The sequence below is a fragment of the Clarias gariepinus genome, chromosome 13 (genome assembly GCF_024256425.1).
Source record: "Clarias gariepinus isolate MV-2021 ecotype Netherlands chromosome 13, CGAR_prim_01v2, whole genome shotgun sequence".
In the NCBI taxonomy this organism is placed as follows: domain Eukaryota; kingdom Metazoa; phylum Chordata; class Actinopteri; order Siluriformes; family Clariidae; genus Clarias; species Clarias gariepinus.
This window is the reverse complement of record NC_071112.1, coordinates 18749326-18771740: the sequence shown is the minus strand read 5'-3', so window position 1 is coordinate 18771740 and position 22415 is coordinate 18749326. Positions and strand designations below refer to the sequence as shown.

Here is a 22415-nt window from a genome sequence, read left to right as displayed (position 1 = left end):
ACAGTAGTCTTAATATTAATGACAAATTTAATTTTCTTGATCTCCTTTGGTTGTTTAATAGTAATTTGACAGAATGCTGTGACAGGTGCATACAGAGAATACCAGATCAAGTGACTAGTGTACAAATGAACGGTGTAGGAAATGGGGTCGCTATAGGCCTCTGAATTTGTAAAATTTGATCAAACACGAGTGCTTAAGGTATGAACAGACAAATCGGTGAGGGATAATTAAAAATAAAGGGGTATTCAGAAACAATTTAAACGTTATGCAGATTTGCAAATAGTTGGTGTAACTACATAAAACTATGTATTGAAATGTGACCAAAAACAAACAATACTCAGGGACATAAACAAATGTCAAAGATAACATGCGTGTGAATTCCCATCTCGACAAAAATACATAGAAAAACGGATGTTTTTATATAATTACAAGTGCTCTGAACGCGCATCCCTGCTAATTCTCTGCTAACCTCTGAAGTTACAAAAGATACCGTGCCCACCACCACGCAAACTGACCCACCACGCAGTCATTTTCGCCGCGCGCACCTCTGCGACTATAAACCAAGCTTTAAGTAGTGACAGTCGCACGTAGCGGTGACAGGTCGAATGACAGCCAATATGTGAAGACACCATGTCGAGTGACAGGTTCCTATTGCCGTGTCGGGTCGCGTGAAATGCGCGCATGGCCGTGCCGGGTTGGTTGCCATGCGCATATAACAGTGAAAGATCGAGTGCCATGCGCACGTAGCGGTAACATGTGGAGTGCCATGCGCACGTAGCGGTGACATGTGAAGTGGCATGCGCAAGTAGCGGTGACATGTGGAGTGCCATGCGCACGTAGCGGTAACATGTGGAGTGGCAGCTGCCAGTGCCATGCTCACGTAGCGGTAACATGTGGAGTGCCATGCGCACGTAGCGGTGACATGTGGAGTGCCATGCGCACGTAGCGGTGACATGTGGAGTGCCATGCGCACGTAGCGGTGACATGTGGAGTGCCATGCGCACGTAGCGGTGACATGTGCAGTGGCATGCGCACGTAGCGGTGACATGTGCAGTGGCATGCGCACGTAGCGGTGACATGTGGAGTGCCATGCGCACGTAGCGGTGACATGTGCAGTGGCATGCGCAAGTAGCGGTGACATGTGGAGTGGCATGCGCACGTAGCGGTGACATGTGCAGTGGCAGCTGCCAGTGCCATGCGCACGTAGCGGTGACATGTGGAGTGGCATGCGCAAGTAGCGGTGACATGTGGAGTGGCAGCTGCCAGTGCCATGCGCACGTAGCGGTGACATGTGGAGTGGCAGCTGCCCGTGGCACGGAAAGATTTTACTCTTACTGAATTTGGATGGAAGGTCAGAAGTTGGCATAAAGAACATGAAAACATTGATCCATCCTGCCTTGTATTTAACGGTTCATGCTGCTGCTGGTGGTGTATTGATGTGGTGGACTTTTTCTTGACAAACTTTGGGCCCCTCAGTACCAATTGAGCAACGTGTAAATGCAACAGTCTGCCTGAGTATTGTTGCTCAATATGTCCACCCCTTTTTGACAACAGGATAACACACTATGTCACAAAGTTAAATTATCTCAATCTGGTTGCTTTAGCATGACAGTGAGTTCACTAGCATCAACTTAAATGGCCTCCACAGTCACCAGACCTCAATCCAATAGAGCACCTTTGGGATGCATTGGAACGGGAGATTGACATCATGTATTTGCACCTGACCAATTTGTAGCAACTGAGCGATATCTCTTACATTTCTGATAACTCTCTAAGAAATGTTTCCAGCACAGTGCACAATTGTTACAGTTGTCCTCATTTAACAACCGTTAATCAGGCATATCTAATGAAGCAAAAACATCCAGGGTTTCAAAAGTCACAATTTTTTTTTTTAATACAATTGAAAAACACTCTTTAGAACTGACTTGATATCAAACATGTTTATTTTTCCTGTGTATCGAGACCTTTGAGACACTTTATGTTACAGTTGATCTCCTTTCCTCTCGATGCAGGTTGCACTACAACAGATAATTGCCAAAAGTCCTGAGTCAGGGGTGAGTAATTTATAATTTCTTCAGTTAGCACATCAGTGTAAGTCTAGTGTGCTGCTCAGTCCCTGGGTTTGATTGAAATGTTTGTTGAAAACCAATTACCTGGAGCAGATAATAAATATATAAATAATAAATATATAAATAATAAATATATAAATAATGTAATTTTAGGTTATGGTGTTCTGGTTGGTTAGTTAGAAACTAACTTTATTCCTGTCGATTGGATGACGGATCATTATCACTTTTTTCTTAAGCATAGAATATTAATGTATACAGTACCAGTCAAAAGTTTGGATTTATTTTTAACATTCTAAAAAAAAAAGTGTTGTCATAGAACTATAAAATAACACATGGCATTATGTAATTAAATAAAACAACAAAAACAGTCAGTTGTTATTCTAAGACATGGTGGTGTTCTGGAATAGTTCTTGCAAGAACAGTATTATCAAGTTCATTTGCAAAATACAACCAGCACTATGATAAACCTGGCTCTCATGAAGACCATCCTAGGAAAGCAAGACCAAAACTTACCTCTGCTGCAGAGGAGAAGTTAATTTAGAAAAATCACCAGTTAACAGCAAAATGTTTCAAAGTAGATTATTGCATATTTTGGATGTGTTAAGCTTTATTTTACAATGTAAAAAAAAAGAAATATCAGTAAATACCATTGTAGAAAGTTTGTCCAAATGTTTACTGGTGGTGTACAAAGTAACACAGAAATGCAACAGAGAACTAATGCACTAATGCAACAGAGAAAAAACTGAGGGAAAGGATAAACTATTAAAGTACAATAAGTGTTCTGACAAATATAGAACTAGTAACAAATACAATTAGTAAATAAAGCTAAATAGTTGTACGTACATAAATACAGAGAGAGAGAGAGAAAGATGAGGGTGTACCGGCACATCTACGCAGCCATTCAGTCAGCCATTCATGCAGCAGTATCACAGTATATCTAGGATACTGATCTAGAGCTCAGTAAATGTCCTTACCAAGCACCAGACAGAGGAGGGGATGGGAAGCCCCCCTGACACATCCATGGCATGACCACCAGCACCAGACAGGTCTGTCCAATATTCCAGAAGACCTACTTTCTCGACCTCCTACACATGCGCTGTGAGTGTTGAATCTGCATCTGACAATGCCATGTGACAGCCCATATTATAATCAACAGACAGGTTTAGGCCTGGCTAACAATTCAGCTGTGCATTTCCATCACCGTGGTAAGCAGAAAAGGTGCCTCACAATGCACAACACACCAAACCTGAGGTGGTTGGGTATTAAACCATGTGTGAGACACTCACACCCCATCGCAATGCGGAGTAAACACCCACCAAAGCCCCAGAACCCATCATACCACCACCACACAAATGCACAAGTGAATCTTTAAGAAAAAAATAAATTTTATCAAGAGGTAAACAAGCTGAAAGAGAGAGAGAAGAGAATCATAAGTGAAAAAAAATGTGAGAAAAGAACCAAGGAATCATAGTGAATATATATGCACGTTGTATACATATGTTGATTTGTTCGGATGAGAGACGAGTCATAAAGATAAGTAAAATATATGTGTGTTAAAAATAGTGTGAGTCATATAAACCTCCTGGTTAAACCTGTTTGAGTTGCTAAAATGTGTGTGGCCTCAGCCCGAAGTGTCTGGTATAAATTAAAATTATTTAGAAATGGATTCCAGGTTTGGTTAAATTTGTTTGTGCTTTTATGTGTGGATGTTATTTTATCTAACGTAATGTATTCTTTTCCATTGATTTATTGTAATGATTTTTTAGGTTCCTGTTTTGTCTTCGGTTGTTATCATTATTCTTTTTAGCAAAGTTTCTTCATCATATTATGTTTGCCCCTCTTAATAAAAAGTAATTTAAGTTTTGTCGGGCAAATGTCAGCTATGAGTTGTGGTGTTCTCTTGGTGCAATGCAAGATACTCAGGTCTGCTTATAGCTTTATTTTTATCCAATATTTCTGATTATGAGGTGTGTGTTGCTTTGTTTTTGTAATGGGAGAGTTATTTGTCAGCATTGTCCTGTGCATTATTTTACTTTCAAAAACCTTCAGTAATAATCAATGAAAGGTAGCGTTTGTTCGTTTTCTCCTGTTGGTAAGTGATCTGTCCACACTTGCTCAGTATGTCTACTTCTTGTGAGAACATCTGTTCGACAGTTCCAGCTCAAACATGACATTTGTACTTAATTATGCTGATTTAGATAATATGAAATTTCTGTTTCTGTTAAATTTCAGAATATATTTATTGTAACAGATTTTTGTCATTTTGTAGGTGCTGTTTTTTTGCCACCTGAGTTGGGCCTGTCATGCCACTTTACTTTACGTGGGAGGCCAGTGTTAAACCACTGAAGCTACTGGACGTTACAAATGACAGAATGATTGCTCAAAGAGCGCTCTCGGAATCAAGCAGGATATCTGTGTGTGTTCTGCATGGAAGTACAATACTAGCTTAAGGTCTTCTTGGGTACAACAGACTGAGTTCACAAGGCAGACACAATGCCGTGGCCTTTTTCAGAGTCCATTAAAAAGCGGGCCTGCAGGTACTTGCTGCATCGATACTTGGGCAACTTCCTTCAAGAAAAGCTAAGTTTGGACCAGCTTAGTGTGGACCTTTACCAAGGCAAAGGTTCACTTGCACAAGTGCCACTGGACAAATGGGTAAGTTTCTGCACGACAGAAGGAAATGTCTCCACCAGGCATGACGAGTAATGCTGTAGCCTCTACTAGGAGGTTGTAAATGCAGCAGTGTTACTTATTGCTGTACAGTTGCTGACAGACGTTTGCATTCGATTACCATGAGATGGAAGGAATGCCATTCAGTGACTTCTTTAAACGAGTATTTTTTTGGGGGGGGAAATAATGATTTTATACCATACATTTTTAATAGAAGAAAATAAAGGTAATTTTTGGTTTTGTGATAACACCGGGTGAAAAATATACATACTTACATTATTAATTTAGTGGTGCTCAAGTCCCAAATTGTCTCAGTTCAAACATGATCAGTTTGATACTTTTGCCCGGTACAGTATGTTCGTAGGACTAAAAGTAAGGCATTCAACCCCAAGGTCCTTGTACCAACTGTTCACCACAGACAGTGGTAACACTTTGCCTTGGTACTGTTTTGCTGCCAGTGGAACTGAAGCATTGCACAAAATGGATGGAAGAATGAAAAAGGAGGCATATCTCAGAGTTTATTATTCAGTTATTCATTAATCTTCTTTACAGTTTAACCTGTGCATGGGGTCACAGGGGGCCTGGGGCCCAGAAGCCTCGGAGCACAAGGCGAGGTTCATCCTGGACAGGATGCCAGTTCATTGCTGGGCTCAAACACTCACACTATGAGCAATTTGGGAACAGCAGTTAACCTAATCTGCATGTCTTTGGACTGTGGGAGGAAATCAGAGTTCCCTGAGAAAACGCACCAAGCATGGGGAGAACATGCAAACTACATGCACACAGACCCAAGGCAGGAACTGATCACAGTGCTACCTCAGATTAAAAAAAAAAAAATTAATAACTTATATATAACACAACTTTTGCACCAAATGTTTGGGGTTTTCTTCTATTAAATATCTATCTTGCACATAGTTCCCCAGCCAAAAAAGTTAATTGCAAGCCAAATATTTCCCTGACATTTATGTCCCTGATATGTAAATGTAAACTTCTGACCGCAACTGTACATGTACACACACAATAAACTAATATGACTTGTTACATTCCTTTAGTCACTAAATGAGATTCTGGAGTCGGTGGATGCTCCATTTGAAGTGACTGAGGGCTTCATTCAGGCCATTACCCTCACTGTGCCCTGGGCCTCATTGCTTCAGGACAACTGTGCTCTGGAAGTCAAGGGCTTAGAAATGGTTTTTAGGCCAAGACCTCGAATGAGTAAGTGGGATTATTGGTTCATCATTGCTAAAGTAATTGTTAAAGGATTGTTTAAGCTTTGGTGTGTGTTTCTTTCAATTTATTAGCTGCTTCTTCTCTGTCTCTGTTTAGCATCTGGTACAGAGCCTATGTACTGGTCCAGCTTTATGACCAGCAGTATGCAACTAGCGAAGGAATGTCTGAGTCAGAGACTAACCGATGATCTGGGAGAGGGTTTCCAACCTCTGGAGGGTCTAGAGAAGTTTGCTGAGACAATAGAGACAGGTACTGAAATCTCCTCCTAAAATGTCACTGAGGGCCAGCACATACTGTACGTTCTCAGTAAAACTCAGTCATATGCCATTGATTATGTTTTGTTATTATTATTCTTTACAGGTAAATTCAGCAGTTCATTATGTTTATAGCAGTGTTTATACATTATGTGTATAGCTATGTGGAATGTCATGGCTTTACAATTTTTCAGTTTAAATCGAAAGTGTTTTCGTCTAGTTATAGAGCAGCTTAAATCATGAGGAGTTTGTGTAAATAATTAAAAAGTTGATGTGTGGTGGTGCAACTTTTTTTAGTGGTTTGTTGTTGAGTGAGTTAAAATTTCCATTTTCTGTTCTTTAGTTTTGAGAAGAGTCAAGGTCACATTTTTGGATACTGTCCTTAAGATCGAACATGTTCCAGAAAATTCCAAGACAGGAATTGCCCTTGAAATCAGAATCAAAAGGTAAACTGTATTAACAGCATAATATACATGCATTGAAATGTTATGGTAGACCATGCAATCATGTCATGTAGTGACTGCAGCTTTCTTTAACAGAGCTTTTGTTAATTTTTACATCAAACATCAGAACTGGGAGGGGGGTAATTACAAGGACTTTGACTGTGGCATCATGCTGACTAGTGTTTTAGAAATTGCTGAACATCTGTGATTTTTACAGATAGTGGGGAGCAAAAACAACCTTTTTTTAGAGACTTGCCTGTGTTGAATGTTACAAAGTGCTTAAAACTGACTCCTTTCTTACATCTTAAATAAATATCACCACATCAGTGATTATATGTTTTACTTTGCTAAACATAAACAACATTTTAATAATTTATAATACATGATTGGTTATGAAGTTATAATACAGAAACAATAATGTATAAGAACAAGAACATGAATATTAGTCTTTTGTTCATGTTATAGTTGAAACTACTGTCCCAGCGATGCTGACGTATGAAAATAATACACAAAATCTGTACAATCAGATTTGAATATCCAAATTTGCTGTAAAATTACAGTAAGATACTTAAGATCAAATTATCCTAATTTTGCTTTATAATTGATTATAAGTGACACTATCTTTTTTTTATTATCAGCCTTCTTATATTTTTCTTCTTAATGGTCAGCATTCTGCTTTAAAGTGTCAAATCATTTTGTTACTGTGAGTTGTTGAAAAACTGTTTGTGCTTTGGTGTTAGAATGGTTTACTGTGATGAAGCTGCTGAAGAGGGCTCAAGTGTGAACATTCACCAGCCCACTACATTTGCACACAAAAACCTAACGTTGGAGGGTGCAAATGTTTTTTGGGATGAATTTTCAGAGATCTCCCGTGCCAGTGTCAAATCATCTCCAACTCAGTCGGTGAGTTTCAATTATGACACTAATAGGAGAGGTATTCATGTCAAACCGGGACATTCTCATGAATGGAGACATAAAAATGATATTTACAGATGACATCAACACACAGTACGTTGATGAGAGTTTTAACCACAGTTTTAAAGAAGGCCATACACTGCAAGTTGCACCCATGACCATTTAGCAAGTGGAACTTCTGATCCTTGAGAATTGTCAGATCAGACTTGCGGAAGAGACGCACATTACAGGAACTCGGCTCAGAGTTATACCCACACCCCTGTATAGTCATCATAAGTCCCCATTTGACTTGAAAACTCCTTTTATTATTGCAGATTTATTTAACTTGACATTAATATAATAATCACACTAAAGTGTTTATATATTTTTTATGTGCTATAAATTATTTAGTGTCTTTACATTTTTATATCTTTTGGGCATGTTGATGTCCTACTGTATCCACGTCTGTTGTTAAATCTACAGGAAACTGAGCCTAAGTTGTCACCAAGCTGGAATCCAAAAATTATCTGCGAGCCTCACCCACAGTTCACAGAGCCCGTTTGTGCCAGCACACCTTTTGAACCTGTTCAGGTGGGCTGCCTTAGTGGTAGACTGGAGCTGTCCCTGGTCCTGAAGCAGAATGAAGCCATGCCTGGAGCCAAGGTCTGGAACTGTACTTCAAGCTTTATTTTATTTTGTTTTATTTTTATGCATGTTTACATTTTATTTGCTTTTAAAAACATGTCTTGGTTTTGATACATGCTCTGTCGACACCATGACACCATATTATCAGAAAACAGACTCTGTTTTTTCAGCATAATCTGTTTTCTGTAATGTGGTAGTGTCTTTAAAATGGAACATTTAATGTATCATTAAGTACTATATACTGTAGTCCATATGGTGCACCTGAGTAGTTTAGAAAACCCCGATGACATAGAGATTTGGACCTAATTTCTAAGCACTGACATTTAGCCATTTTCTCAGTTGGATGTTGAAGGACAGATTGATTCATTGATCATGCTGCTTTCACCACGGCAAGTTCACCTGCTTCTGGATATGTTTGGAGTCTTCTCTGGCTCAGGTTTGTCTTGGTTTGTCAATGTTTAAAGTGCACACACAAGCCACATTAGACATCACAATTTACTACATAATTTCTATTAGTTTCCTTCAGCTTTGCTGAGTGGATCTCTGTGTATGTTTGTGTAGCAGGTCAAAAATGGTCTGGCTTGGCCAAAGACAGAAAAAGTCGTCCAATGCAGCAGGAAGATGAGTACCGTCTACACATGGAGCTTAACCGCTGCTTAAAAAAGGAGCCAATGACTGCTGTTACCGAACAGGACTTATTTGAGAGTCAGACCACCAGAACAGTGTCGAGCCGAGGTATGTTCTAGCTTTAAAAATTAAATATTTCCAGCCTAAACATTTGTCATGTAAAATATTTGTGCATGCTATTTACTGGTAAAAATTTTTTTGGTCATTTTAGCAGAAGATGTATTTTTCTCCATGGCCGACATGGACATGTCACACAGCCTATCATCTCTGCCCCCTCTTGGAGACCCACCCACTGTAGACCTGGATTTGTCTCTCAACAGCAACTACTCCACCTCTCTGGCGGAGTCACCCTCTGGCAGCGCAGCTGTAAGTCATCTGCTTTAAATAGCATAATGAGCTCATTTCAAAGAAAAATAACAGAGCACAAGTATAAGAGAAACAGTTGTGTTGAATGTTATAAAATGTATTTTAGACTGTGTGGGATGAGTACCTGGATATGCCTAAACAAAAGGAGAAACAAAGTCATGAAACACCATTGTTCTCTAGAGAGCCTCCGTGCCCACATGGTCTGGGCAGACAGACATGTAAGTCTTCCACACAGCAAATGATTGCAGCACTGGTGCAGTTTTTGCAGAATGGAACTTATAGTATAAGTAACGTATAGTTTTGCAAAGATTTGTGGATCAATCTTTAAAACATTTAAAAACTTTTCATAAATTGGGACTTTATACTGTACAGAAATGCTTTCTAAAAGTGACAAGTTAAATTCGTTTCTTTCCCTGTTTCAAGCTCATTCTTCCAAGGGCCACTGTGATGAGTCTAGGCCTGAGCTAGTTTTCAGGCTAACAGTGGGCAATATTTGCCTATCTGTGCTGCACATCGATCCTCTGCCACCCCCAGACTCAACTCTCAGCCCTCTCGCACCAATGGCCTCTGAATTTTTCCACATGATGGCAGATGACCAGCTACATCTAAGAGGGTTCCTTCAAACACGAGATATTTTTGACCAGGCCTGCCCACACGACCACCTCAGGTGAGCTTTATATGCTGATCATTCTTTTAATTATATAGTATGAACAAATACCACTGTATACATGCTATTTGAACTTTACATAAAAATTATAAACATATTCATATATATATTCAGTATCTATCTATCTATCTATCTATCTGTCTATCTATCTATCTATCTATCTATCTTCAGTTTCTGTGTATCTGTCTGTCTGTCTATCTACTTCCCTACCTTGTGAACCCACCTATATTTTTCACCTAATTATTTTATATGGAGTGAGAGCTTTGAATACACGAATGGCTTAAAAAAGTAATTTAATAAAAAAAGAACATTGTATGTGTATATGTATTAAACATTTTTACAGCAAGCGCTTAATACTGAATTTATTTTGACTTTGTTATTGACATTTTATGTGGTTGAATCTCAAATAACATCTTATTAATCATATAATAAATGCACTATAAACTCTATGCAATGAGCATATAATGCATAGTAACTTTATTATTCTTAAGCAAAGAAATACAAAAGAAGATTTTCATTATAAAATCTAAAGTTATTTTAAATTTCATTACAGTGGTTTTACAAAACAAAACGGTCTGTGATTATGGAAAGTTTTATACCAAATATTTAATTATTTAAATAAATACTAAACACATTTAAATACTTAACCTTTATAATCAAATCAAATGCAGTTAAAGAAATGTGACGACATTATATTCAAACAGCAAATAATCTTCTTGTTACATCACTATTTTTCAGATAAAAGAGGTAAACATTTTTAATGTTACTGTCAATGTCTCTTTTTTCCATGCTTTCTAGCACAGTACACATTTCACACTTGTGTTCTTCTCTCTCTAGGTTCATAGGTGAGGGGTTAAAGGTGACATATGAGCATTGCCAGGGTTCCAGTCTACGTACTCTTAGCACAGATCTGTCTTTAAGGTGTATGGAGTTGCTAGAATGCCTCTATCCTACAGAGAATCACAGAAGCACAGTGCAGAGTGGGGTGCAGTACACAGAGGTATGCTACTGTTCTTCAAATAAAGTCAGATAGTATTACACATTTATTGACCAGTTACTGACCAAGATGCTTTTTTTTTATTGTCTTTAAAACACCAGCTCTTAACGTTTGATGCTGCCAGCTATGATTCTGCTACCCAAACCTGTCTTCATTTGTTCTACAAGTTAAAAGAACGCAGAGGTCCACAGGTGAGCATGTGGTAAATCAGTTAACAATCTCATACTTTTTAAGTTTCTTATGGCATGAACATACCACTTTATATATAGTTGGGGTTCTCAGCACACTTGATTTATTTAATCAGCTATTTAAGTCCTATTTCTGAACCGAGCAGGGGAAAAAACTCTAAAATGTGCAGGACAGAGGGTTCTGCAGGAACAGAATTGAGAGCCACTGATATACAGGCTCATGACATAAGCAGGAGAAATATAATACACATTTCTGTTTAGATGTGGTTGTAGATCCACATTGATGGTCGCACCATGCGACATATACTTATTCTCTTCTCTTCTTCTCTGTATACATCACTTCTCTCAGGGTGGGCAGGTGCGTCTGAGTGCCATGCCCTGTAAAGCAGAGTTTCAGGTGGAGCTGGGTAAGGCTCGGTCAGAGTGTGACATCAGCATCGTAGACCGTCTACACTCCCTGCTTCAGCCCCAGAAACTGGCCACCACCGAAACCATGGCCTCTCACATGTACACATCCTATAACAAGCATGTTAGCCTAGTAAGGGGAACTTTTTATCACTCCTTTCTTCCTTTAGAAGTTCTGTTTGTATTACTTTTATGTTGATTTGTGTAATTCCTGATATATATATTTCTGTTGCCACCAGCACAAGGCTTTTGCAGAGGTCTTTCTGGAAGATAGCCGCAGCCCTGCACACTGTTTGGTGGCACTGTCTGTGAATGCTCCCCAACTGGTGCTAGTGGTACGGTTCCCCATCCCAGACCTGCGCTCAGACCAAGAGAGAGGCCCTTGGTTTAAAAAATCTCTGCAAAAGGAGGTGCTGCGCTTAGAACTGGAAGATTTGGAGCTCAAAACTGAGTTCAGTGGAAATAGTTCAGAGCAGACCAAGATAGAACTCACCTTTAAGGAGCTCAGTGGTAGGACCTCAAAATGCAATTTTAATACAACCATCTATCCAGTAATATCTTTTATAACTATTCCCATATTTCTAAAGTTTATGTTTTATTTGTTGGACTTGTTATATGCTTACGGCAACAAACGTAGATATGCTAGTTTAAAATTTATCAGACAAATGTTGATTATTTAGACTACTTCACCTAAGCCATTTTTTAAAATCGTAGGTACATTTCAGAATGACAAAGATCATCCTGCGTCCAAGTTTTTACGTGTCTCACATACTATGGAGGAGAACATGACCTCTTCTGACAGTGGCAAATTTGATTGGCCAAGGTATAGTGCTTTAGAAATGTACTAAACAAATTCTCCCTGCAGAACATCTGAGACAGGTATCTGTTTAAATGCTTAGGATGTTTGAAAAGCTCCCTGTCCAACTTTCTGTAGAGTGGTTCTAAAGGTGAACCCCACGGTTGTGCACTCCATATTGGAGCGGGTTACAGCTGAAGAGGAGGAGGAATGTGCCGAAGGACATTCCCAAGAGGAAGAGGAAGAAGAGGAAGGAACTGCCCACTCTTTGAAGGATGTGTGTGATTTTGGTAAACCTGAGCCGTCACCCTTTTCCTCACGACGTGTCATGTATGAAAATGAAGAAGTAAGTGGAAGAGGAATGTCAAAAGATGCATTTGTTATAGGCATATAGATATTTTTTGTAAAGCTGTGTTTATCTCTATTGCTCCAAATTTTTTTCTACTCAACTGTGGTTTTGTGTTCTTGTCAGATGGTTATCCCTGGAGATGTAGTGGAGATGACAGAATTTCAGGAGAAAACCATGACCAACTCTCGTTACATCCTCGAACTGTCTTTCCCCAATGTGCAAATATCATTACCTAACAAGGCCTTCTATGAGAAATTACACAACAGGTAATCAAGTAGAAAATATACTTGTGTTGTTTTTGTAATTTTAAATTACTTTATTCCTATGATAACAGTTGTTCTGCTGGTGTGTTTGTTAAAGTAAGCATCTTTTGCACTGCCAGGATTAACAATGACCTGCTGTTATGGGAGCCCACCGCTCCTTCACCAGTGGAGACGGTGGAAAACATGCCATACGGGGGTGGTCTCTCAGTAGCCAGCCAGCTCATCAGCACGTACAGCAAGGATAGCTTCAGTCAGTTCAAATCTCTTTGCCCTGAGGGTGAGCTCTGCTTCCCTGCTAGTCTGGTATTGAACAATTTGAGTTTGGGAAGAACTTATTGACTTCTTCCGTCTATTAAAGTTGATGCTACTCCATGATGTTTACAGTCAAACTTCATTAACATTATTGCTCCTTATGATTATTTTTACATTTGTGCTGTATATAAGTTTCTAGGTTCTGATTTTGTTTGTTTATAGAAGAAGACAGTGGTTCAGAAGAGGAGACTCTACCATATTACACTCCAGTTGAGTTGGGCTATAGGAACATGAAGAAGAGAAAAAATAAGATGCCTTCAAAAAACGCACAGAGCCTGTTCTCTGTTCTGCTATCCGTCAATCACTGTCTGGTAGCATTGCATACAGAGGCAAAGGTACGTGGACTTTATACTGCATTCTCAGGGGCTTCTTTATTAGTTATGTTTGTTAAGTTAATGTTGGTTAAGTAGTGCGATAACATAGTATGCACCAGGGTTAAACTTAACAAAATTTTATATTGCATGAAGTCTCAGTCTGCTCTTAATTCTGCGCTTGACCAGCAGTCTGATAAAAGTGTGCTGAAGGATAAACATGGGGAGTTCTGGATGGAAGTGAAAAATGGAGTTGTGTTCAGTGTCACACAGTACGAGGGTTATAACGACCAGCACTATGTCTGTTTTCACACCTCTGCAATCTGCCTTTATCATCAAGGTAAGCAGTCCAAGATTGCAGATAGGTAATCAGTATGCTCCTCTGGCAGATTCTTATTCTACATATTTTAAAAAATATTATCAGGTTTGCTTTTCACCTGTCCAGATTTACTCAGTGTAAATAAAGACTGACTTTTGATTTCCATACTAGCATGAGGGTCATATATAAAATATTGTGCATGTTTGTTTTTAATGTGCTTTGCGTATATGTGTGTGGTGCTCGTCAGGCACAGTAGAAGGAGATGTCCCGGTGTGGGACGTGAAGTTGCCCTGTAGGACACGTCCTCACTGGTTGGAGCCTGTATTGTATGTGTGTGAGTCTGCGGCAGAACGAGCGTCTCCCTTGGAAGGATTGAGCATGGAACCTCAGAGTATGCTGTCCCTTGCCCTCAAGATTTCCTCCCAGACAACCGAGCGCAATGTAAAGGTAACGGTTTTTCTGTCCGTTTCAATTTTTTAAATCCATTTTTTTATTTTGTACTAAACATAATACCTACTTAGGATGGGATATGCTTCTGTCTCCATATGATTCGATACATGATTCACAGAACAATATAGTATTGTTCTGTGAATCATGTATCGAATCATATTGAGACAGAAGCATATCTATAAGTTCAATGACAGCAATCTATGACTGCAGAATGATTGCATTTTTTTCACTCTTTTTCATGGTTTGATTATGAAAAAAAATAAAAATAAACAAGCCATTTACTGTAGGAAGCGAGTTGTAAATAATACAGTGCGTTTAAAAAGTTCCCCAGCAATGGCCGCTTAGAGTAGGTTATGGGAAATTTTTTTTTTAATGAAACTCATTATGATTCTTACTCATGTATTTATTTATTAAAATCATAAATGTCATTTACCTTCACATTAAGTGTTGATATCTACCAATGAATCTAAAATTGTTTTCAGGAGTTTCTGCTTGCTGTTGGAGTGAGAGCGGCAACATTTCAGCACAGAGTTGTATCTTCTGGTCTGGGGTGGTATGACCAGGTAATTGCTCCAGTGTACACATCAATGTTCTTCCTTTTATGAATTTAATATAGTTAATTTTTAATACAGAGCAGATGTAGCTTAGTGGAATATGATTAAATATTGATGTATTTTATCTGTAGATAGTAGATTTTCTAAATGTGACAGATGAGCCTGTGCTTGGCTATACGCCCCCGTCCTATTTTACGACCCTTCACCTACACCTGTGGAGCTGCTCCCTAGATTACAGGTGAAGTGTTTATTTTAGTTTGATCGATGGTCATTCTAATGCTAAGCATTAACTGGGTAGATGTAATGTCTATTTTTTGCTGTTTGTAAGTATGAGCATTTCTGTAGTTTGCTGTGTAAAACATGACACATTCTGTTTGAATCTCACCAGGCCATTGTATCTGCCTGTGAGATCCCTGCTCAGAGTCGAGACCTTTAGTATCTCTAGCAGTGTGTCTTTGGACCACTCTTCTTCTTGTCTTAGGTAAGAAACTGTGTATTCTACTGTGTATCGCCATCAGGATATAATACCTCATACTATTGATTGCTAATGTAATTATTTGGGCTTATAGAATCATTCTTGATGAAGCAGCGCTGTTTTTGTCTGACAAAAGTAATGCTGTGTCTGTCAACTTGGCTCAAGGTGAGTAGTCATAGTTTTATGTTTAAATTAAGAGAAAAAAAGAATGCTTTCCAAACTGATGTCAGAAGTGATTTATGCTGTCTTATATTCAGACTATGTGCAGGTGGTAGACATGGGAACTTTAGAGCTCAGGATCACAGCAGTCAAACCTGGCACAGATGGGGAGAGAGTAAGACTTTCCTCGCATTACAGTAAAATTCATGTCAAAGGGAAATGTTTCTTTTTCTATTAAAAAAAATTATATATTTCTAAACATTGTTTTTTTTGCAGCAGGTCAGCTTTATCCTTTTGGTTAGTTTGTGTTTCATGTATCAGTTTAGCAGCTAACCTCAAAAAATATTGGCCATGACCTAAAATACTGGCATGTTGTTTCACTTCCTGTGTTAGGGTCGACTGATTATTTTGGAATGTTTTTCATTTTCCTAATTTCCTTATTTGAAGTGTTCAGTTCAAATGGACTAAAGATTGCATATGTAAAAGTACCCTTAGCCTTACTGAACCTAGGTCGTGGATGTTAGTAAATGCAAAAGATCAAAATATAAGCAGATAGCATTAATAAAAATGTTACTGTAAAAACTGTAGATCCTTAAAATTGTTTTAATTATTAATGTACCAAATATGCCTAATACGCCGGATTGGTATCATGTCAGATCAGACGCGTTTAAGCCAGTCCAGTGTGCTGACGTATTTTAAGTTCTTGACTCGCACATAATAGTTATTGTATGTTATCATCAGTCACAAATTTCTGGCAGTAACTTTCTTTGCATAATTTGAGAATAGTTCAGTTATGATGTCATCAGCCTTAAATCAGTATTGTTTATTAGCTTATATTAAGATGTAAAACTAACCTGTTAAAACCAATAGAATAAAATGGAATTTGTGTTTCTTTTGCAAACTGTTTAATTGTTTACTGTTGTTTTCATGCTGCCTAAACACCCTGTCTTTCTCTGGGACGTAGACAAAACCAAGGTTTGAGTTGCGCTGCTCAAGTGATGTCATTCACATTCGGACCTGCTCTGACTCCTGTGCTGCACTTATGAACCTTATCCAGTACATTGCCAGCTATGGAGACCTCACGCCTCCATCCAGGGTGGAGAGCAAGAGTGGCAGCGCCAAACAAAGAGCAAAGGTTATAATGCATTTCATAGAATTAGTTTAGGCACAGTCTGAGGCCATATATATTTATACAACACTTGTATACGGGGTTATATCATTAAAGTATAGGATATTTTTACTGTTATAAGCTTTAATTGACTTTATATACCAATGGACATAAGAGCAGTGAACAAACAGCCCCATCTGTTATAACAATATTGTGTAAAATAAACTGTTTTGTGATTCAGTTGCATTTTTCCCTCTGCAGGTGGAGTTATTGAGCAAGCCTCAGTCACATGGCCCCCTGCTTCCTGATGCTGAGCAGCAGATGCTGCAAGATCTGATGAGTGATGCAATGGAGGAAACCGACTCCTTGCAGGGTCACATCTTGCAGTCTAATGGTCAGGAAGAATCCCTCTGATTTATATCATTTACACAACTTTACCTAGAATCAGTGGAGTTTCTTTAATGTCTCTTATGGGTTCCTTCTGATGTTATTGATATTACTTATAATAATAATAATAATAAAAATAATGACACAGTGGAACCTTGGATTACGAGCATAATTCGTTCCGGAAGTAAATCAAATAAAATTTTCCTATAAGAAATAATGGAAACTCAAATTATTCGTTCCACAGCCCAAAAAAATACATAAAAATAATGAATACAAAATATAAAGTAAAAATAAAACAAATTAACCTGCACTTTACCTTAAAAAAAAAAAAAGTAAAAAATAAATCACGACAAATAAGTGTTTCCATTTATGCGCCAAGTGCTGTGTGTGCTAAAGTAAGAGGAGACTCTTACTTTCAGCCCCTTCCGTCTCCCCCTTCTCATCTTACACAGTAAATCTTCCTCCTCTTTTATTTGAATTTCACACAAACACACACACACAGATTTCTTGTCAGAAAAATTAGCAAGGAACATCGCTAATGAAACTCGTGTGAGCGCATACTAACAGAACCACTGCTGTAAAGTAAAACAACCAACCAAATAAACCTGCACTTTACCTTTGAATAGAATTGCGACAGAGCAGTGTTTTTGTGTAGAGCAGAGTGGTTAAAAATCCATTTTCTTCCTTCAGCCTGTCGCTATGTGTGTGCTGCGCGTAATTTGACACACACTAAGGGCGAAAGAGAGAGAGAGAGAGAGAGTGTGTAAACCAGCACGGTGTCAAATTACACGCGCGCACACATAACGACAGGCTGAGGGAGAAAATGGATTTTTAACCTTTCTGAGACTTTCTTTTGCTTCACACACGCGCGCACACGTGTGTTATAAGAAACAGTACACATGCACTTACAAACACAAAATAAAATATGTTTTACACACAAATGTGGTCACAGTACACTGGATGTTGATTATACCAGTGAGAGACCTAGCAGGGGGGACGATTACCCACAATTCCGCAGCGCAAGAGAGAGAAAAAACATTGGCTCAGTTGTGATCATGGGATGCTCGGCGTCAAAACAAGAAGTGCATGCATGATACACGATACTCGGTACTCGTAAACCAAGACTTGCTCGTTTTTAAGTCAAAATTTATTAAAAATCTTTGCAAACCGTGTTACTCGCAATCCGAGGTTTCACTGTAATTTGAATTCTCTCATTTTCAGTCAAATGTCCAATACATATAGATTTTGTTCTTGTTTTTTTCCTTCCTGTAGGTGTACATGTTGATCAAACAAGTGATCAAGACCCACCACTTTCTGATCTCTTCCTCTTCCCTGATGAAAGTGGCACTGTGGGCCACGATCCTTGCCAGGCGTACCCCATACTGCATTCACCGCTCATCTCCCCCCCTTGCCCCAGCACACACCATGACTCTGATGACTTCTGCATTCTGGACACTCCAGGGTTTAGAGCAACGGTATTACAGTCTATTGTGTCTCTACTCTCACAACTCAAGGCATGTAAAATATGTTTACAATTACAGTATGTTCGAGGGTATGTGTCTTGTGTTGTGATGAACAGGGAAGGGATGAAGAGCCTGTGGTAAAGAAACTGACCAGCGAACCCATTTTGGTTCTGGACAATCATTTTAACAAGCCTCTAGAGGGCAGCACTTCCAGCAGAGGCCCACTGAACTTCCCGGTGCCTGATGTCAGGTACCTAGTTAAGGAGATCTCTGTGATCTGGCACCTTTATGGAGGAAAGGACTTTGGGAGCGGGCCGCTCTCAGCCTCTCCAGCCCGCAGTCGAGGGTAAGGGTGTGGGTCTTAGACTATTGCTTCTATCACAACATTATGAAAATGATGATAATATATAAAACAAATTGTCTGAGTGTGGTATAATGCTAACAAAAATGTAGTGCTGCATCTTTAAGAGTGGCTCCAAAAGAGTGTTGTGGTTTGTCTGTGTATGTTTAGGGGTACTCCTCACAGCTCCCCCTCTCAAACACCAGTAAGGCAGGCCCGCAGTGGCTCTCGCTCAGGGGGAGGTTGGGGGAGGAATCCAGATGTGTTGATGGAGATTCAGCTCAGCAAGGTCAGTTGGAACAAATTTAAACCTGAGAACTTAAAATAAGTTTGTCACAATAAATTTGTGATGGTACAAATAGCAATGGTAAATTTAACAAAACTGCATTTCATGGTTTCGATGGAATTAATTAACACTCAAGTATTTGTGATCTTAGGTACGGTTTCAACATGAAGTTTACCCCCTGAAGGGCCCAGAGGCAAGTACACTGGCTGAACAGCCAGTATCCAGACAGGTCTTCTCAGTGCAGGATCTGGAGATACGAGACAGACTGGCCTCCTCCATGATGAACAAGTTTCTTTATCTCTACTCCAGCAAAGAGATGCCCAGGAAAGCCCACTCCAACATGGTGATTAAGATTTAAAGATTTTCAACCTCAAGGTTTTTTTTCTTGGCCTCAACACAATATGTTTAAGACACAACAATAAAAAAATGAAAGCTCAAAACAACAAATTACGCAGTCAACCAGGCTGATTTACATGGTGGCCATATTGGACTTTGGCAGTTTTTGTTAGATTAATCTCTCGCACTGTTACAGCCTTTTTAACCTTTTTTTTTTTTTGTGTTGTAGCTCACAGTCAGAGTGTTGCACATGCGTCCAGAGGCGGGTCAGGCTCCACAAGAATGCTGCCTGCGTGTTTCCCTTATGCCACTTCGTCTCAACATTGACCAGGTGCAGGTTCATAAAAAGCACAACCGTTGTCACTTAGTAACATTGATGATTATGGGTTCTGAAACCTCTTATTATTACCTTTTTTACCAGCACATATTAAACCATCAGTACCAACAGTAGAAGGGAATGAATAGTGTAATGTCCTTTTTTTTCACCCTGGCAGGATGCTCTGTTCTTTCTGAAGGACTTCTTTACCAGTCTGGCTACAGAGGTAGAGCTCTTCTCCCCACCAGAACAGGAGGGTAAGCCTTTATGTGCATAATATTAAACGCTAGGGTTGTTATAATTTTTTTTGGTGGGTTTCTGCACATGAAAGTTTCTTTTTTTTGTAGCATTGTGTGTATCCACAAAAAAGCCTTCTGGTCCAGAGGTAGCGTGCACATTTGCGAAATCAACTGGAGGAGCAGGTCAGAGCTCTGCACCAATCATCTCTGTACCAACCCAAACCCGTGCCAGTATGAATGGCCTCGGAGCCTCCAGCCATGAGCATGAGTCTACCGCAACATCTTTTACTGATCAGCCTATTTTCTTTAGGTGTGTGAGTATGCCTCTGTTTGTGGTTATTTTCATAAAGTGCTTGATGTGTGTGGCTATAACTCAGAGCTTATTGACGATGCTTTATATGTTAGTTTTTACTTTTCTCTTTCAGAGAGTTCAGGTTCACTTCTGAGGTGCCAATTCGACTCGATTATCATGGAAAACATATGGCCATGGAGCAGGTGGGCTTTCTACATCAACAACTTTTATCACTTTTTTATGAAATTGCTTTAGCTGAGACTTTTCAAGGGTATATGATTATACATATACAGAAAATATAATTCAGATCCTTTGAAACACCATTCTAAAATATATATCATCAGTTTACCTTTTGAAAACCAGCTGTCTCACATGGCAGTCCCATAACTATTTATCTCCCTATTAGGATTTAGTGGCTACAGAGATTTACAGTATAAGATTTACGATCAGTATAAGATCATTTTCATGCCTACATCAAACCAAGATAAAAAAAAAAAAATGTTGTCATACAGTATGATAAAAGTGATCATATGGGATTTTTTTTTTTATGTTTTCCAGATTTTTTATTTAAGATTAAGATTTAATTATTAGTCACATGTACCTTACAGTACAGGGCACATTATTTTTGGATATCCCAGTTAGGAAGCTGGGGTCAGAGCGCATGGAGCAGATAGGGTAAAAGCCTTGCTCATGGTCTCAACAGTGGCAACTTGCCGGTTCTGGGGTTTGAAACACCCACCTTCTGATCAGTAATCCAGCAACCCACAGCCGTAACTGTTTGAATCACCACTGCCCGCTAGCGTGTTTTTTTCTGCATATTTTTGCTTCTGTACACCACAACATTGGATTTGAAACAAAGCAGTCAAGGTGTGATTTTATTTAAGGGTTAACCAAAAAAAAAAAAAAGTTCATCACATAGTCCCACCATTTTCACAACTCAAAACATAACTAGACAAAAAACATTTTTAATTTTGAGTCTTACCAGTGTTTTTAAAACTACGAAAATAAAATAAGAATGAACACAAAGAATTGAGTGAGTATAAGGTGCATACAGTATTAAATGAGTGTTTCAAAACAACAACCAACAAAAAAGCAATTAAACCAGAACAATTTCCCTTTCTTAAATTGCTATGCCAACCCACCACCCATAAAAGGGTAAGTTAATATCCGGAGAAGAAACATATTAGAAAGAAGGCAAATAAATGTATAAAAAGAAAAAAGTAAGTAAATAAATCAATAAATAGTCAGGAGGATTTAACAACAAGAAGAGAGAGGAGTTACAAAACAATAATGTAGTCTATGGTCTGCATTCTTTCTACTCTAGAAGTTAAAAAAAAAAAAACCCTAAAGGCATTAAAATACAAGGTCCAGTATTTTTTAGAATTGAGCGTCAGAGCCCTTCTATATCTAATATCTAAGATATTTATAATGAATGTTTTTTCCAGCGATTATGCGTGATGGACTAACAACACAACAATAATTGGATGGTACAGTATTGTATCAACTACGGGACCTTCTGGTAACTGGGGGAAGGAATGAATGTGTTTGTTTAAATACCTGTTGTGTGAATACCTAGAGATTTTAGCCAGTCAAAGAAAACAGACCAAGACCAGGTAATATAGTGATAAATAAGAAAAAAAAATGTATACATGGTGTGTGCCATTTATACATGGAGTCAATAACAGATGTTTAACATTAAGTTTTCATGTCTTAAGAGGCCAAAACTCTAGTAATGGAAGAATATCTGTTCAGGCAGGAGGAGCATTGCCCAGAAAATAAAAACTCCTGGACATAGTCCTAGAGAAATATCATGAGTGAGCCTTAATTAATTATCAGTCTAGGAATTATTCAAGTGTGAATGGCAGTAGGACTATTCTTTTAGGTCATCGGAGGCTCAATGGTAGGCTCATGGAGAAGGCCCAGGTTCCCATTTTTATCCAAAGCCTGGATAAAATAGGACGGTTGCATCAGAAGGGGGTCTGGCGTAAAACCTGTGCCGAATTGTGTGCGAATTTCAGGCGTCGCCAGTGGACCATTGATGGGAACACCCGAAAAACAACACAAACAACACCAATGAATAACAGTGGTTTTCATGTTGAGAAAAATTAGCTGTATTTATATTCATATTATCATCTGTTAATTGTAGACTTTGATGCATCTCCAGTCTCCAAACTGTTCTTAAACCATCCACTTTAGTTGTCTTCC

The 22415-nt window shown here is 38.8% G+C and overlaps 1 protein-coding gene across 3 annotated transcripts in view; it reads left to right on the top strand.

Moving 5' to 3' along the window:
• The window catches only part of atg2b (autophagy related 2B), a 31434-nt gene that overhangs the window by 5752 nt on the left and 3267 nt on the right, over positions 1-22415 (top strand). The window contains exons 2-39 of one of the 3 annotated variants that reach the window (XM_053509572.1): positions 2013-2054; positions 4339-4724; positions 5792-5954; positions 6066-6218; positions 6567-6669; positions 7407-7569; positions 8044-8223; positions 8545-8641; positions 8767-8940; positions 9047-9198; positions 9305-9416; positions 9622-9865; positions 10703-10865; positions 10964-11053; positions 11400-11588; positions 11695-11965; positions 12170-12278; positions 12390-12597; positions 12724-12866; positions 12983-13140; positions 13338-13510; positions 13676-13826; positions 14053-14252; positions 14738-14818; positions 14941-15047; positions 15198-15290; positions 15379-15449; positions 15542-15618; positions 16408-16578; positions 16813-16945; positions 18211-18413; positions 18518-18747; positions 18913-19030; positions 19179-19370; positions 19593-19694; positions 19858-19936; positions 20027-20228; positions 20344-20413. In XM_053509572.1, the coding sequence (XP_053365547.1) occupies positions 4563-4724; positions 5792-5954; positions 6066-6218; positions 6567-6669; positions 7407-7569; positions 8044-8223; positions 8545-8641; positions 8767-8940; positions 9047-9198; positions 9305-9416; positions 9622-9865; positions 10703-10865; positions 10964-11053; positions 11400-11588; positions 11695-11965; positions 12170-12278; positions 12390-12597; positions 12724-12866; positions 12983-13140; positions 13338-13510; positions 13676-13826; positions 14053-14252; positions 14738-14818; positions 14941-15047; positions 15198-15290; positions 15379-15449; positions 15542-15618; positions 16408-16578; positions 16813-16945; positions 18211-18413; positions 18518-18747; positions 18913-19030; positions 19179-19370; positions 19593-19694; positions 19858-19936; positions 20027-20228; positions 20344-20413 (5487 nt within the window). In that variant the 5' untranslated portion in view covers positions 2013-2054; positions 4339-4562. Of the gene's footprint in view, positions 1-2012; positions 2055-4338; positions 4725-5791; positions 5955-6065; positions 6219-6566; positions 6670-7406; positions 7570-8043; positions 8224-8544; positions 8642-8766; positions 8941-9043; positions 9199-9304; positions 9417-9621; positions 9866-10702; positions 10866-10963; positions 11054-11399; positions 11589-11694; positions 11966-12169; positions 12279-12389; positions 12598-12723; positions 12867-12982; positions 13141-13337; positions 13511-13675; positions 13827-14052; positions 14253-14737; positions 14819-14940; positions 15048-15197; positions 15291-15378; positions 15450-15541; positions 15619-16407; positions 16579-16812; positions 16946-18210; positions 18414-18517; positions 18748-18912; positions 19031-19178; positions 19371-19592; positions 19695-19857; positions 19937-20026; positions 20229-20343; positions 20414-22415 lie in introns of all 3 variants that reach the window. The other 2 variants (XM_053509573.1, XM_053509571.1) reach the window with 2 other exon arrangements.